The following is a 15,147-nucleotide window of genomic DNA, read 5'->3' as shown; positions in this document are numbered from 1 at the left end:
CCTGAGAACAAATTTAATACTTTTGTAAACTTATGCATGGTGCCATTTTAGCTACATAGCAACAGCAATTATAACTTGAACATTGCAAATAGAGGGAATGGTGTGTAGCATCGTCTGCTTATAAGTTGGCAACCCACCTCTGAACTGGTTGTTGGCTGAAGATAAAGCTTCTTCGTAATCAACATATTTACATCAGCTTTAAATGATACTTTTTTCTTGTACAAACATAAAGTAACAAAATACAGAATGGTTCTTATTTACAAATGGGCCTCTTCATAGTATAGGCGATACATCTACATATTGAGATTTAGCAAGGAGCTAAGAACAGCCTTAGCCAAAACTGGGGGAGAAATGCAGTAAATTTTAATGCCAAGTTTTCTCAAGGCCCTATGTTTCTGAATAGAAAAGAATATATTTTGACTAAACTGCCTCCACCCAGTAGCTCTTGTGTTTTTCATATGGGGCAGCTCAACCTATTGCCAGCAAAAGCAGTTTGGGGACTGGTTCAGTTTTGTTACTTCACTCTAAACTTTAATTTCCATGCTGTGGCAATTTAATTCCTGCCACATGTACATTACACAAACCTGCCTCATTCATGCTAGTTGGATAGACAGGCAAGGAGAATGACCAGCCCTGAAGTCTAGCTAACCACTGGAGATCTTTTTAGCTACCTTTCTTGCCTGGGACTTTAGCAGGTATTATTCACTCTTTAATACATGTATTTGCTTTTATAAACACTAAAAGCTTGTTTCTTTTTAAAGACATCCTGTTTAACCATAAGCATCTCTAGGAAGTCAAGCTGGCACCCAATACAACCCATACCCTGCCCTTTTCCACTGCTCCTACAGATCTGCAGCATACTCAAAACCTACACATAATCCAGAGATTTGTTAAATCCAGAGCCTTCACCACTAAGAGCAGCTATTTGACTGAAGGGGGAGCCTGTCCTCCCAAGACCAGGCACATATCATATAGACAGGATTCTGTATTTGGATGGTTGTATGTTACACAAAAAAGCACACGATTCATTAAACCAGGGTTCGACCAAGATGTGTTCTCCTTTGATTTAAAAACAAATGGCAAACATATATTCACAATCCAGTCTATCACACGAACAATTCCAGAATTTATTTAAAAGATTCATCCTTACTTGTTTTAAGTAAGTCCAGATATTTTTCTGTTACTTAAATGGTGGTTTGTAAAAAGACCAATGTGTTGTCATCAGTGTTAAGATGCCCACTTTCTTGTCAGTCTGAATGCTTTACTCCCTGCTGTAGAAAGCTGGCTTAGGAAGCAGCACTCTCTTTCATGGCAGTTCTATATTTCCCAGTCATCTCCTTTGGTAATGGTACTTTACCAGGGCAGGGAATTTGGCCTTCAATTTCACACATGCATTCCCGCAAGTGGTACTTTTTGGGGCCAAACGTTGCGGGATGCCGTAGCTTCATTTTCTCTTGTGCTTCTCCCTGCAGTGTTTCCCTACAAAAGAAAAAGAGAAAAAGGAAGAAAATTGGTGTAAGGACAAGAAGTGCTAGACAGTGATCAATGCATTACAACAATCAAACTAGGTAAAGGTAAAGGGACCCCTGACCATTAGGTCCAGTCGTGGCCGACTCTGGGGTTGTGGCGCTCATCTCGCTTTATTGGCCAAGGGAGCCGGCGTACAGCTTCCGGGTCATGTGGCCAGCATGACTAAGCTGCTTCTGGTGAACCAGAGCAGCGCACGGAAACGCCGTTTACCTTCCTGCCAGAGCGGTACCTATTTATCTATTTGCACTCTGACATGCTTTCGAACTGCTAGGTTGGCAGAAGCAGGGACCGAGCAATGGGAGCTCACCCCATCGCAGGGACTTGAACCACGACTTCTGATTGGCAAGCCCTAGGCTCTGTGGTTTAAACCACAGCACCACCCGTGTCCCCATGCATCTAATAGCAAATTATAATTGTTAACAATGACTTCCTCTATCACAGATGATTGTTTGGTGTTTGACATGCTGCCTCCCTTCATTTCGTGTTTTATGTCAAAACTGCTGGGAACACATAACTGCTGTAATAATAGTTCTGCCCTTGAGTGCTTAGGGCTTCTCTCAGTATTAAAGCTGCTCCAAGTCTGCTGTGCTACTCATCTAGCATCACAGGGCTGTATAGCCCTAGGACTGTATGAACATTAACTGCTGCTAAGCTTGACTATTCTCTAAGCTCCCCAATATTTGAGCATTTTGGGAAGTGCTGCAAAACCTTTATCCACAATAAACATCTAATGTAAGCTTGTAATTAGCAGATCACCTGGAACAAGTAAGCATTGCCTCCAGGTGACCAGGCTTTTGTAAATTTAAAGAATGAAGGTGTTTTTTTCCAGCCTTCTTGGGCCATCAAGAGGTGCCCATAAATTGCTAAAAAGGTAATTTATGACAAAGGATATGTGGGCTACGTACCAGAAAACTTATTTTAGGGTGCAGAACTCAAGCCTGCAGGAGGATGGCGTTTTAATAGCATGTTTGTGTGCATTTAAAACATTGCCCTTATCCCAGTCCAATTGAATGGGGTAGACTCAAAAGTTTGGTTCTACAGCCAAAAAGAAGCAGAGCCATATATATATCCATGTGTGTGTTTTACTTACTCGCTTTTACCAAGAACTTTCTTAACATGTTCTGCGATCTCTTTGTTAGTCTTCTCTTCCACATCAACCAGGACTTGCTCTCCAGTATCTGCACAGGAGAGAGCATGACAGGGTGTCTACAGGCAGCTGTCTCAACCAGGATGCTCTGAAGACACTGTCTCCTTTGGAGAGTGGCGCTACCCATTATTTGCCCACCTGTCACCTGTCAGTCTTGGGAAGGTGCTTGCCTACGCAGAGGGTATTCCAACGCACTTCAACAAAAGCTAAACAAAACCATGCATGTTACTTACCTAAATAGAATTTCAAGAATGGTGATGGTGTCATGTTCTTAAACATCACAATCTGAAGCCAAGGGTTTTTGTACTGAATCTGAGGTATGTTGAAAAACACAAATTTTCTGTGGAAAGAGCAGGAGAAAAGTAAGGAAGACAGTGGATGCACTCAGCCTTTCAGAATATGAATTCAGTGAAACTTAAGACTCTTGCCAAAGAAAAGGAGAAAAAGGCAGCTCTGTGTGTGAGAGAGAAAAGGCATCAGATTCAGGAGGCAGGAACCCAAGCTCAGAGATGGTTTCCCTCACCTTCCAGTATGTCTCCTTCCAGACATATCCGCATAAGCAATGCCAAAATAGTGGGCATGTTAATCAGTTGCTGAAAAACCAAAATGTCCATGAACACTGAGGAAGAGTAACAAATTTAAGTTAAAGGTAAAGGACCCCTGACAGTTAAGTCCAGATGTGAACAACTCTGGGGTTGTGGCGCTCATCTCGCTTTACTGGCCGAGGGAGCTGGCGTACAGCTTCCGGGTCATGTGGCCAGCATGACTAAGCCGCTTCTGGCGAACCAGAACAGTGCACGGAAACGCCGTTTACCTTCCCGTCGGAGCGGTACCTATTTATCTACTTGCACTTTGACGTGCTTTCAAACTGCTAGGTGGGCAGGAGCTGGGACCGAGCAACGGGAGCTCACGGGGATTCGAACCGCGACCTTCTGATCGGCAAGTCCTAAGCTCTGTGGTTTAGACCACAGCGCCACCTGCGTCCCAACAAATTTACTGTGGTGTAAATAAAAGACACAGGGAGCCAATATGATGCAGTGGTTATATTGAGCTAGGATGACAGCCCTGGTTCAAAGCCATGCTCAGCCCTTTGAGGCTTTCGAGATGGTAACTGGCTCAAGTTACTTCAAAGGGTTGTTGTGAAGATAAAATGGAAGCGTGAACTGCATGCACCACATTACAGTCTTGGAAGGAAAGATGGGCTGTGCATTATTTTATTTATTCATTTTATAAAATGTATATACCACTTGATTGTTAAAAAACAACAACCTCAAAGAGGTTCACAGTAAGGAATAACAATAACAACAGCAAGCTGTTACTTCATCTGATTGCATGAAGAAACAGTGCAGTCTCAAAGCAGGCAGAGGAACATTAAAGGTAAAGGACCCCTGACAGTTAAGTCCAGATGCAAACAACTCTGGGGTTGTAGCGGCCAAGGGAGCCAATGTTTGTCCACAGACAGTTTTCCTGGGTCATCTGGCCTGCATGACTAAGCTGCTTCTGGCAAAACCAGAGCAGCGCACGGAAACACCGTTTACCTTCCCGCCGGAGTGGTACCTATTTATCTACTTGCACTCTGACATGCTTTTGAACTGCTAGGTGGGCAGGAGCTGCCCAGAAAGCAGGATTAGATCTAATGAGCTTGAACTACAGGAAGGCAGATTTCAGTTGACCATTGGGAGAAACTTGTTGGTATCAGAGGAGCTAGGCAATGGAGTGGGTGGGTAGGTAGGTAGACATCTCTGGAGGTCTTCCTGTTCCGGATTTATCCCGTACCGAGCAGGCAATGGACGTGGACGGCCTGCGCGGGGCCAACTCCAACCCCGTATCTAGCAGTTCCCCTACGCCAGGGGGGCAGCTCGACTTGCCTTGGGGCTCCTTCCCCAGTCCCTGCACGAGGCGCACGGCGAGCGCGGAGAGATGCGCAACAACCCCTGGGACAGGGGGACGGAGGGAGTCTCCTTGCTCGAGGGGTCCCCGCTCACCTGGCTCCTTCACTGAGAGGCCCCCTCGTGTTGTAGTTCACCGTCATCACCTTCACGGCGTCCTTGAAGATGATGTCGCCCTGGCTCAGGTACTGCAGCGTCCTGCGGATGGGGAAGCGGCCCTTCATCGGCATGGCGGCGGCAGCCGGCAGCCCCGCGCGCACCGCGTAGCCAAAGGCGGCGGCACGAGTCGGCGGCGGCGCAACTTCCTTGCTCCGACCCACCCGGGCGGGAGAGGAAACGGAGCGTCGATCGCAAGGGGATACGGGAAGTGTAGTTTCCGGGAGCGAAGAGGAGGAGGCGGGACGAGTCGGAGGGCATGGGATCGGAAGAGGAAAGCTGTTTACACTGCGATCGGGGGCTGTTTACATTGCGATCCGAGAGAATAGTGAGCGCAAAACACCTAGAACTGCGCAAATGGAGAGGCATTCAGTAACATGCACAAACGCACATTCCAGACGTTCGGCTGGCGGCGCTGATTTGCAGCCCCCGGTATATACTACGTATTTGAGTGCATGGGAAAGTTACGCAAGCTGTTCTCACAACTTTGCGCTGCACGAGATCCTGTTCTGATGCTGCTGCTGCGAGGAAACGCCGCCAGCGGAATGTGGAAATGCTTCGGCTCGTTTGTAAAGTTTGAAGGGCCGCTTCAGTACAAGGCCGAGTTTTCAACATTGAAGTAAATGAACTAGGAGGGCAAAGCTTTGATTTCCAAAAAAAATCTAGTACCAAATTGAGTATGGCATCTTTCCCCTATGGAACCACGTTTTTTTTCTTAAACATACCCTAAATAATATATGGTGACCCTGATCATATGTGGAGAAAGCCAGCTTCTGTTAAAATAAAAATCCAAAAAGCAAGGTTCTCAAAATGTGGAAAAAAGGAAATGCATCTCACACAGCTCAGCACTCAGAAATGTTCAAATGCTTCCTTTCTGGCCAACAGGAATTGTATTGAATGGAGTATTTCACCATGTGGAGCTTCTTCCATGATTGTTAAATATGTATCCCACTGGTACACCAAATGATGGTCAAAGCAATTAACAACACAAAATACACTTAAAAATAATCAAATACAATAAAATATCAGTAATCTCAAAACAAAACAAAAACAGGTGTAAAAAGTCAACATATTTTCAATTCAGCCAATGGACCAAATTCTAAATAAAAATATATATTTGCTGACTGTAGGTCATCAGAGATGCTCCTTTTGCAAGGAGTTAGAGACTGGCATCAGCAACTAAGGCCCTCTCCCGCATTCCAACTGAATGCCCTTCAGAAGTAGGCAGGAAAGAAAGATCCTATGAGAACCAGCAGAGAGAAAGTGGTTGGTTTTTCAAATAACTCAGAAGTCAAGTGGGGCTTTGTAGGTCACAACCAGTCAAGAAAACAGCGTTTTTCTCCATACAGTTAAAACTGCTTCAGTAGTCTGGCCAGTATCCAAAGAGCTATTTTAGGCATGCCCAATGAGGATTTTTGATTTCTTCCACTTTTAGGCAGAAGCCAACCCAACTACCGCAAACTGCTTTTAAAATCCTCCTTGTCTGAAAAGTCATTTGCCCTATGGCAAGGATGGGAAAACATTCTTATGTTGAAGAAACACTTTGATAAAACCCTATTAGGCAGGCAAAATTACCGGTAGATGAACAATTCTTTGGATCCTAACATTACTCTCAAGGCATTCTCAAAGAATATTGTGAACCCATTCAACAATTTTTATAGTTATGCCATAATTACTTGCTCTGAAAAAAGAACTCAGAGGCCATAAAAGGGTCTTTATTTATTTTAATAGTATAAACCTTCTGTAGGCAGAAATATTAAGCCACAACAATATAATGCCACATTTAGACAGCATTTAATAAAATGCATAAGCATGCACTGCAATACTCTATATACACACACAACAATGCAAATTTCTCTTCATGACTGAAGACATTGATTAGATATAAAAATTCAGATAAAAAAGAACATGCTATTTTAAATGCTATCACATTTACAAAGCTGATTTCACAAAATAAACTGTGAGGAAGCAACAGCTTTTGTCAGGTTTTAAACCTTGTATTTAAAAAAGAAGATACAGAGACAATAGACAATTAAAAGCACAGGGTTACAAAAGGTACCCCAGGGAATTATCACCTATCTTGTGGCAAATAGGTTAGCTTTAGTAAGAGCTTAGCGCTTGAAGGGTTTTCCAAATACATACAACAATTATATAATGGATAAATATGAGCAGTTGTTTTGTTACAAAACTATTGGGAACAATGGTGTTATTTAGAATTAGTGGTTAGTCACAGAAGTCTTTTCGGCATATGAGTTCCATAGATACTGCAAGTAAATATACTGTATTTTGGTCAACAGACTACTCAAAACTCCTCCAGCCTTATGGTAAGATTTCTATTTTTCCACACCCCTGCCCCTCCAAATGTGGTACAGAAAGCAAAAGTAACATAATTGTTTCCAGACAGCTTAAATCATCCATTGGCCAGAATCAGAAATCAGGTTAGTACCTCTATTACAGGGGATTGTACCTTTTAAGGAACAATAAAAAATGGGGAAATCATTTTATGATAGAAGTCTTCTATTCAATGTTAACTTAAAGCAAACAGAGTACCGATTGTCATAACACTAAATCAATGGAGCTTCCTGCCAAAAATGTTTCAAAAACATCCACAGCTGGAATATTTCTTTTTTTTAAAAAAAAACACAACAAAACCCCACTATGTACATTTATTAAGCAGCAGGTCAGGAAATGGAAGCTGGGCAGAAATGCTTATCCAAGGATTGCACGCCCAACATAAAGGAGCATTTAAATCCTGCAAGTGCAAGACTATGCAGGTGCTAGATTTTATACTACTAGGAGCACTCCTTAGTTCACCAAAACTTTTAAAAGATCAGACCTAGAGCACTGACCAGTAGGAAAATGTATGGAGATCAGGTCTTAGACTGTATAGGCATCAGGAGGATTGTTAAGGTGGTGAAGAGAACAGCAAGCTTCATTTTCCAAGAATTAACTTTGGGCATAGTTCCTCCTAATGCTAGTACAATACAGTCGTACCTTGGAAGCTGAATGCCTTGGCTCCCAAAGAAATTGGCTCCTGAACAATCAAAACGTGAGTGTCCGGTTTTCGGAAGCCAAATGTCCAGCGCGGCTTCTGATTGGCTGCAGGACGCTCCTGCAGCCAACTGGAAGCTGCGCTTTGGTTTTCGAATGGTTCTGGGAGTCGAATGAACTCCCGGAATGCATTCTGTTCAAAAACCAAGGTACCTGCATGTGCAGTGATCCTCACAAGAGATCCATTTCTATCCTTTTCCTCTCTGGATGTGGATAGGGTGCCAAGGCATTGTGGAAAAAGCAAAGTGTGTGCACCTCCCAAGTCCTCCATCAAGTTCCTGCCGCCCTCCATGCTATCTCCATGCTATTCAATTCCAAAGAAAGCGAAGATTGGATGATGACATGGGAGGCACACACAGACCTGCCATAGCCTATAATATCTTGGCTTCCCACTTGGGTGCATGGCTCTCATCCACACATGCCAAAAGAGGAAGGGGAGAAATGTGTCTTTCTTGGAATGTCGACAGAGATCTTTCAATGTACCAGGAAGCATCTTGTCCTTTGTTTACTTCTTTCATTAAAAGGAAACGTCTCCCTTAAAATATAGTTCATAATTATCTCGGACCACATTCTATACGACTCGTGCATGCTCAGCTAGCTGTCATTCCTGACCAACTGTTGCCGTCTGAAACCAAAGTTTCTTCCATGGGAAAAGAAGGAAAGAATGCCTAAGCAAGCCAGAGTAACTATATAAACAGGTTTTAGGGAAGGTAGGACAGTAAGAAATATTGTCTGTAACACACAAACTACTTTCCTGTACAGGTTATCTGGAAACCTTCAATAGACTTTCACTAGTAGCAGAAGACAATTCCTAAAAGCTTGGTTTTTTTAAAAAAATATTCCTTTTAGTGGTCTGTCTCTAAAAAGAAATGCATTATATTTGCCAGGAAAGATATGGTGCCATGTATTACGTAGCTAGCAGATAGTGACATTTATGACGCTACTCCTGCAGTTTGCCTTATGCTCAGTTACACAAGATGGTTGTCAATACAAAACTACACACATCTGTTGTGCAGCAACCTTGTTCCTTCTCATTAGCAACTTCAAGGGACATACAGACATTATAAACACAGTGATGAAGCTTTACATGCTTTAGAAAAGAAGACTGTATATATATATATTTTAAAAAAGCAAAACCTTTCAGAAGAGTTTTAAAAGCTCCCTTTGCATGTTGTCAATAACATAAGAAATGTTTATGGTCCACAGATGCAATTCACCAAACACTATCACTGCACAACCTCATTTCATTTCAACAGGGCTTGTGTGTATTTAGAAATAAGATGTGGAACTATTAAATAGCTTCAGTATTTAAGAAAAAGTGCAAATACATCCTGGGTTTAGAAACAGGTACCTACTCTACCAAGGAACGTGAGATGCAAATGATCATACCAGGACTGAGCTTTGAGCAAGAAATAAAATTTAGGAAGCTCAATCTTTGCAATGCATTTATAAATCTTTTTTTTGTTAACATATAGAAATCTGATATATATGATTACATGACTGTACATAGTTCTATATACATACATACACACTTTATATTACACTGTACATAATATACCAGACTAAGTTAGATACAAGCACATAAAACATCATACACACAAATAAATATGGCCGGGATCCAAAGCACTTCTTTAGGGGAGCTCAAGAGCTTGGGTAGACCTTATTTGACTCCTCCCCCATCAAAGGCATATTATTCCTCCCTCCAATGTTACATCACAAGTTGGTTTTGAAGAAATAGGAACACCTACAGACACATACTTTTTAAATTATGACTCTCCTTTCACAGAAACTATTTGCAGAACTCAGAACCCCTGTAACTCATGGCAAGCGAATCTCTGGGGGAGAACACGATGTTAGTTAGCTTGCCACATAGGCTCACCCATAATCCACTGAGGCTGCAGACTAATAGACATGCATGTCTAAGCCCATCTGAAATCAATTAAACTCAAGATTGCCATCTTATTTAACAATTGACAGGGCACACAGTAAATTTGTTTTAAATGCTAATGTTTCCAATCTTGTAGATAGATAAATACATGTATCTTACTGATCTCAAAAGGAACTTGCTTCCAAGGATGCTTACTAAGTAACCCTAGACAATCTGAACTATAATCAACAATGAGCAATTACATACACTTTTTTTCCTTAAGAATATGGAAGCTAGGCTAGATGGGAAACAGTGAATGACGAAACAGGTGCCTTTTCGCAAAAAATTAAATATTGAAATATTTCATAGCAGTCATTAAATGACACTATTTAAAAACAGTACTTCAGCTGGATCCAAAATAAAGCAGAACTAAATTAATTTAAGGTTTGTGGATCAAGCTGTGCAAACCTGCAACACACAGATTTCAGTGTAGCAGACATCACTTTTAAAAGTATATGCTCCTCTGAGTTTTATAAGGAATCATTTTTGGTCTCAAAATTGTACTAAAATTATTTTTAGGATATTTTATCATGTAAATTACAAATTTCTTCATTAAAAGTGCACACTCAAGTCTTGACACTATACATACTCTAAAATATATGATTATATCTTAATTTGTTTATACCATGATAGTATAGTAGGCTCATCATGTTGGGTCTTTTGTCATTTTTAATTAAGACAAGAGTTGATTAATTTTAATCATGATTTTGACATCATATTTTCTTAACTGAAAGACATTCAGTGCTCACAGTACTATTGACTGCATGTGCATAAATTATTTTAGGAATAAAGTCAGAGCTAAACAGTAAGTCAAGGAAACACAACACTGTTTCACTTCCTCTGAAGCAGTTCTTGTGTGAATTAAAGGAAGTGACACCCAATGTTGTCTGTCCACTTACGCAATAGAAATCTGCTTGCACAAGGGTGCTTCTGGATTCTCTTCTCTACCCTCCAGCCCCCTGTGCCCCCATAAAAACTGCTCCAGAGGGCCTCCCAATTCTCAAAAACAAGTTTTGGAGGTTCGGAATGGGGGAAAGGAAGAAATAGCCCACTGTGAAGGCAACTTGCATTACATTGTATCTCACCCTGTTTTTTAAACATTTTTAAAAGTAGGAAGTGTAATTGATTTGGATACACCCAGGAGATTACTAAGTGAATCATCATTTAGAGTAGTGTAGTTTAATGATCTCCGGGGCTATACCAGCTTAAGTAATCACTGAATTCCTTCCTGAAATGTAGGTTATAAATGAAGATTCTTATGAATGGGGGTAAATAGGTGACTGAACTGTGACTGGTCCTGTAAGACATCCCTCCAACATTCCACCTGAGAGCTTAACTAGAAAGACAAAAAACAACCTTGTTGGAATATGATCTCAACTGAAGAGCAATCTGAGAAGTCGTTTTTGTGTGATTAACAACACATTATCTTAAAAATAAGCAACACAGATCAAACAGAAAATGGCCAGCCCTTGGAAGCATTTTGACAGGTTATGACACAATAAATATTTCTTAGTACTCCAGACTTTAAAAAGAATCCACAAAGTTATGTTATGGGAGCAGGGAGTCCCTTCATGCATGATACTTTTCCTATATAGAGGTAAGATCTCTGTAGAAATATATTTCCATGAGCCTTGGAAAGTGGGGAAATCATTGAAATGTCTATTTTGTCAAGAGATTTATGTCTGTTTGGATACAGTAGAACAAAGCACACCTGAACAGATGCAAGCATGTGGAAACGGGCAGCTGTATGATATGCATGCAGCTGACTGCTAACTTTTTCCTACAGAATTATGCCCAGGTAGAGAAAATGCCATGCGCAAAGTGGCTCAGAATATAACATGCTGTATTGCAAGTGGAGGTTGGAAAATGGCAAGCAGTGGAATTCAAACCAAAGATTCTCCAGGATGAGAGAGTTGGCTTTCCTGACTGAGTGGCTAAACCAGCATAAGTCCCCCACTCTGGCTCAGCCGGGGCTCAACTATCATAAGTCCCCCCAAAGGGACACGACAGAGCAAGGGGAGACCTATTCTAACCCCCTTTCAACTGGGTCATGTGACCTAGCAACCTGGCATAATGTGACAAGTGAAAAAGGCAGTGTCAGTCGAATTCCTCCTGAAAGGAGTTTGGGATGGGGAAACTCAAGCTGTTTTAAGTTACACTGACTTATCATAGCTAGGGATTGCTCAGAGCAGCTATAATCCTGGGAGTACGTTTCACTGAACCCAGTGGAACTTTCTCCTGAGTAGACACATATAGGATTTGGACCGTAAAACAGAGTTTCTAACCTTTAAGAAAAAGACTAAGCCTCAAATTCTGAAGTAACCACAGTACTGGACAATGTGATATGCCAAAATAGTATTCTCAAGTGTCAGACAGAATGAATGAGTTTGAAATTATAATGTACTAAAGGACACATTTGCTGTTTTTGAAACTGATAGCATCCTCATCACTTAGCGACTGATGCAGCACAATAAAAAGGCATCTTATGCTACAGCATTTATAAGTAAACAGCACCAGGCTCGAAAATCTCAATGGTTACCCTTTACAAAGCCAAGAAGTTAGAATGCTCTTTTCTAGTGTGAATAACTTCTCCGGCATCTTACTCAGCTGACAGCAAAGCCATAAATCTTGTGTCACTTATGCTGTAAACATTTAGTAAAGTTTAACTTCAAATAGTATAGAAATCTCATGGAAAGGATCACATTATTAATAAACACATACAATTGGAATTTTGTAGCATAAATGATTGTCTCCCACAGCTCTTCCATGTTTTCACAGAAATCACTAGCATATGACTGCATTTAAAACACAATTATTCATTTACCCTGAATGCTATTAATCACTTACCTTGCTCAAACAAGCAAGAGGATGACAAAATCATAGCTTTAACAAGAAGTGCTTTGAAAGTGCTGATAATGACTACATCCTGGTAATTTTAAAATATAAATTAAAATATATAAAATATGGGCTTGGATACAAAGAACCCTTAATCAAGTGGAAAGCACTCCTGCTTGCTCAAGGGTGAGTGTGTTGACAATTTTCTCTGCCAGCTGCAACTTTCCATGTGGCACTCTGGAGCGTGACCTGACCCTTAGGCAGTAGCAGCCCATGCGGTGGCATAGATAAGGACACTACTGCTCTCCTGGCTTCTGAACACAGTGCATCACTGATGATTACCTGGGGGTTTATTTATTTATATTATTAAATTTATTTATATTATTAAATCTATATACAGCCCTTCATCTGAAGATCTCAGGGCTGTTCACAAGATAAAAATGCAGGATAAAAACACAAAATAAATAGTTGAGAAGAAAACAATAACCCCATCTCCCACAAATACATTTAAAAGGCCACAGAATATTGATTAGCTAAAGGCCTGATTGAAGAGGAACACTTTCGCCTGGTGCCTAAAAATGTATAATGAAGGCGCCAGATGGATCTCCCTGGGGAGAGCTATCCACAAATGGGAAGCCAGCGCAGAAAAGGCCCGTTCTTGGGTTGCCACCCTCTGCAACACTCATGAAGAAGGCACATGAAGAAGGGCCTGAGATGATGAGTGAGGAGTCCAGGTTGGTTTATAAGGGGAGAGGCAGTCCTTGAAGTATTGAAATCCTGAGCCGTTTAAGGCTTTATAGATCAAAACCAGCACTTTAACTGGGCCTGGAAGCTAATTGGCAGCCAGTGCAATTGGCAGCCAGGATGCAGTTGGGCTCAAACAGTCTTGCTCCAGTGAGCAACTTGGGGCTGGGTGGCAATGATAGAACCAATCAGACTTGCCAATCAGATTTGTGTGGTATGACAGAGCCAAACACATGCCCTCATGTGCCTACACAGCCCTGAGCTCCTCACCCCTCTCCATCCTGTGGAGAATAGAGAGTGTGCCAGTGGCATACTGTGTCTGAAAATCAAGAGCAGTGGTGCCCCACCTGCACTGCTGCATGGGTTGTTACTGCTTAGGAGTGACTTGGCGTGGCTGCATGAAGGAAGAGGGATTAGGAGAGAGACTCATTTAATGAGCAGAACTCCACCTGCAGTTCTTTGGATCCAAGCCAGCATTCTTACTTAAGTACTTTTTAATAAGTATTCTGATATTATAGAACCTATTTTTGCTCACAAATAATTTCCAAATAAAAATCTTGCTCAGCAATTCCCTGTAACCCTTTCATCAAAAGGCATTAAAGTATTTCTTCTGGCAGAAGTGAATCCTAGAAAAAGCGTTTTTTGCAGGTTTTAAAATCTTGTTTTTCAATGTTGATAGGAATAAGTTGTTCTTTCAATGTGGAAAAGAATAAATTTAACAAGAAAAGGGAACATGATCAAAATATTTATACACAATGCCAAGGTTAATCAGTGACTTATGATTACTTGGTTGATCTGTGAAGACGCACTGATTTCTTCTAGGAAGATGAGCCTGTTATTTGGCCATTATATTCTGCTGTCTCCATTTTCAATATGTAAGGGATGATACTGTCTATTGGAACATTTCCAATGAGCCCAGTAAAAAAGAGTTCTTCAGTAATGCTAGAGCTCATCAGTCTAAGTGCTGGCAGGCGAACTAGAATCCGGGCTAGTCTGAAATAAGAAGACAGTAGAATATGAAAAGGTATACATCAGGTTACCAGTTTGGCATCCACTTATAGCAACTTGATTAGGTGAAAAAAGAACAGAAGAAGAGCTTGTTGAGCCAGGCCAATGGACCATCTAGTCCAGCATCCTAGAACCCTGTGCTTTGTAGCAGGGGTTTTTTCCCAGGAGATGGACACACACACACACACACACACAGAGAGAGAGGAATGTACAGATATATTTATTTACAACCCCCCAAAATAGAGTTTATGATACAGGCAAAATGCTGTTTCCCTATCCTATCTTGAGAAGTTGCTTGAAACAGAATTAGCATAGACAGTTAGTAGTTTCACTGTTCCATTCATTTCTGTAGAGATAAATAGGAGCCCTGGTAGCTTAGTAAATTAAATGCAATTTTTAAAAACACTGAAAAGGGAGATATGTAGATGAAGCACCATGGGGCAACTGATCCCATAACTATCGAAGAGCAGATGGATTATGAAATGATTCAAGTTTGCCAACATGTTTTACAAATATTTTTAAACAGCTCACAGCAACCCCACTGGCTTGGGAGAGTTCAAATAATTTTTAATCCAATTTTGTGTTTTCATACCTATCTGACTGTTTTGTTTTGTTTGTTTTTTACAAATAGAGAATAACCTCATAAATGTATGAGGTTCTAAATGTAACTATTTACAAGAGCTTAAAACCATATTCTGCTTTTATATATGTAGCAATAAGACCATTATTTTTAATCTAAGTTTTCAGAGTTTTAACAGCTTGTATATATTATTATTACTCACAAATCCTCTAGCTAACAACACTAAATGTTGTTACACTTTACTTGTGGATTTTATCACCACTGGACACCTAAGCCAATT

At 41.0% G+C, this 15,147-nt stretch overlaps 2 protein-coding genes across 5 annotated transcripts in view; both read right to left on the bottom strand.

Annotated features, from left to right (window-relative positions):
• Positions 1 to 1,113: 1,113 nt before the first annotated feature.
• On the bottom strand, positions 1,114 to 4,912 carry MRPS25 (mitochondrial ribosomal protein S25). The gene is made up of 4 exons (XM_080995540.1): positions 4,663 to 4,912; positions 2,911 to 3,017; positions 2,621 to 2,708; positions 1,114 to 1,479 (listed from the first exon to the last, which is right to left on the bottom strand). Exons 1-4 carry the CDS (start codon positions 4,794 to 4,796, stop codon positions 1,287 to 1,289), a joined length of 522 nt encoding a protein of 173 aa, XP_080851666.1. The 5' UTR covers positions 4,797 to 4,912; the 3' UTR covers positions 1,114 to 1,286.
• A 1,520-nt stretch (positions 4,913 to 6,432) lies between these two features.
• NR2C2 (nuclear receptor subfamily 2 group C member 2) overlaps positions 6,433 to 15,147 on the bottom strand; it is a 52,511-nt gene continuing 43,796 nt past the window's right edge. For all 4 annotated transcript variants that reach the window (XM_080995531.1, XM_080995533.1, XM_080995532.1 and 1 more), the window contains one exon: positions 6,433 to 14,272. In XM_080995531.1, coding sequence (XP_080851657.1) covers positions 14,098 to 14,272 — 175 coding nt within the window. In that variant the 3' untranslated portion in view covers positions 6,433 to 14,097. The remainder of the gene's footprint in view (positions 14,273 to 15,147) is intronic.

Source organism: Podarcis pityusensis (genome assembly GCF_964106645.2).
Source record: "Podarcis pityusensis genome assembly, chromosome: 2".
NCBI classification, from domain to species: domain Eukaryota; kingdom Metazoa; phylum Chordata; class Lepidosauria; order Squamata; family Lacertidae; genus Podarcis; species Podarcis pityusensis.
The sequence above is the reverse complement of the archived record's forward strand: the minus strand, read 5'-3'. Positions and strand labels throughout refer to the sequence as shown.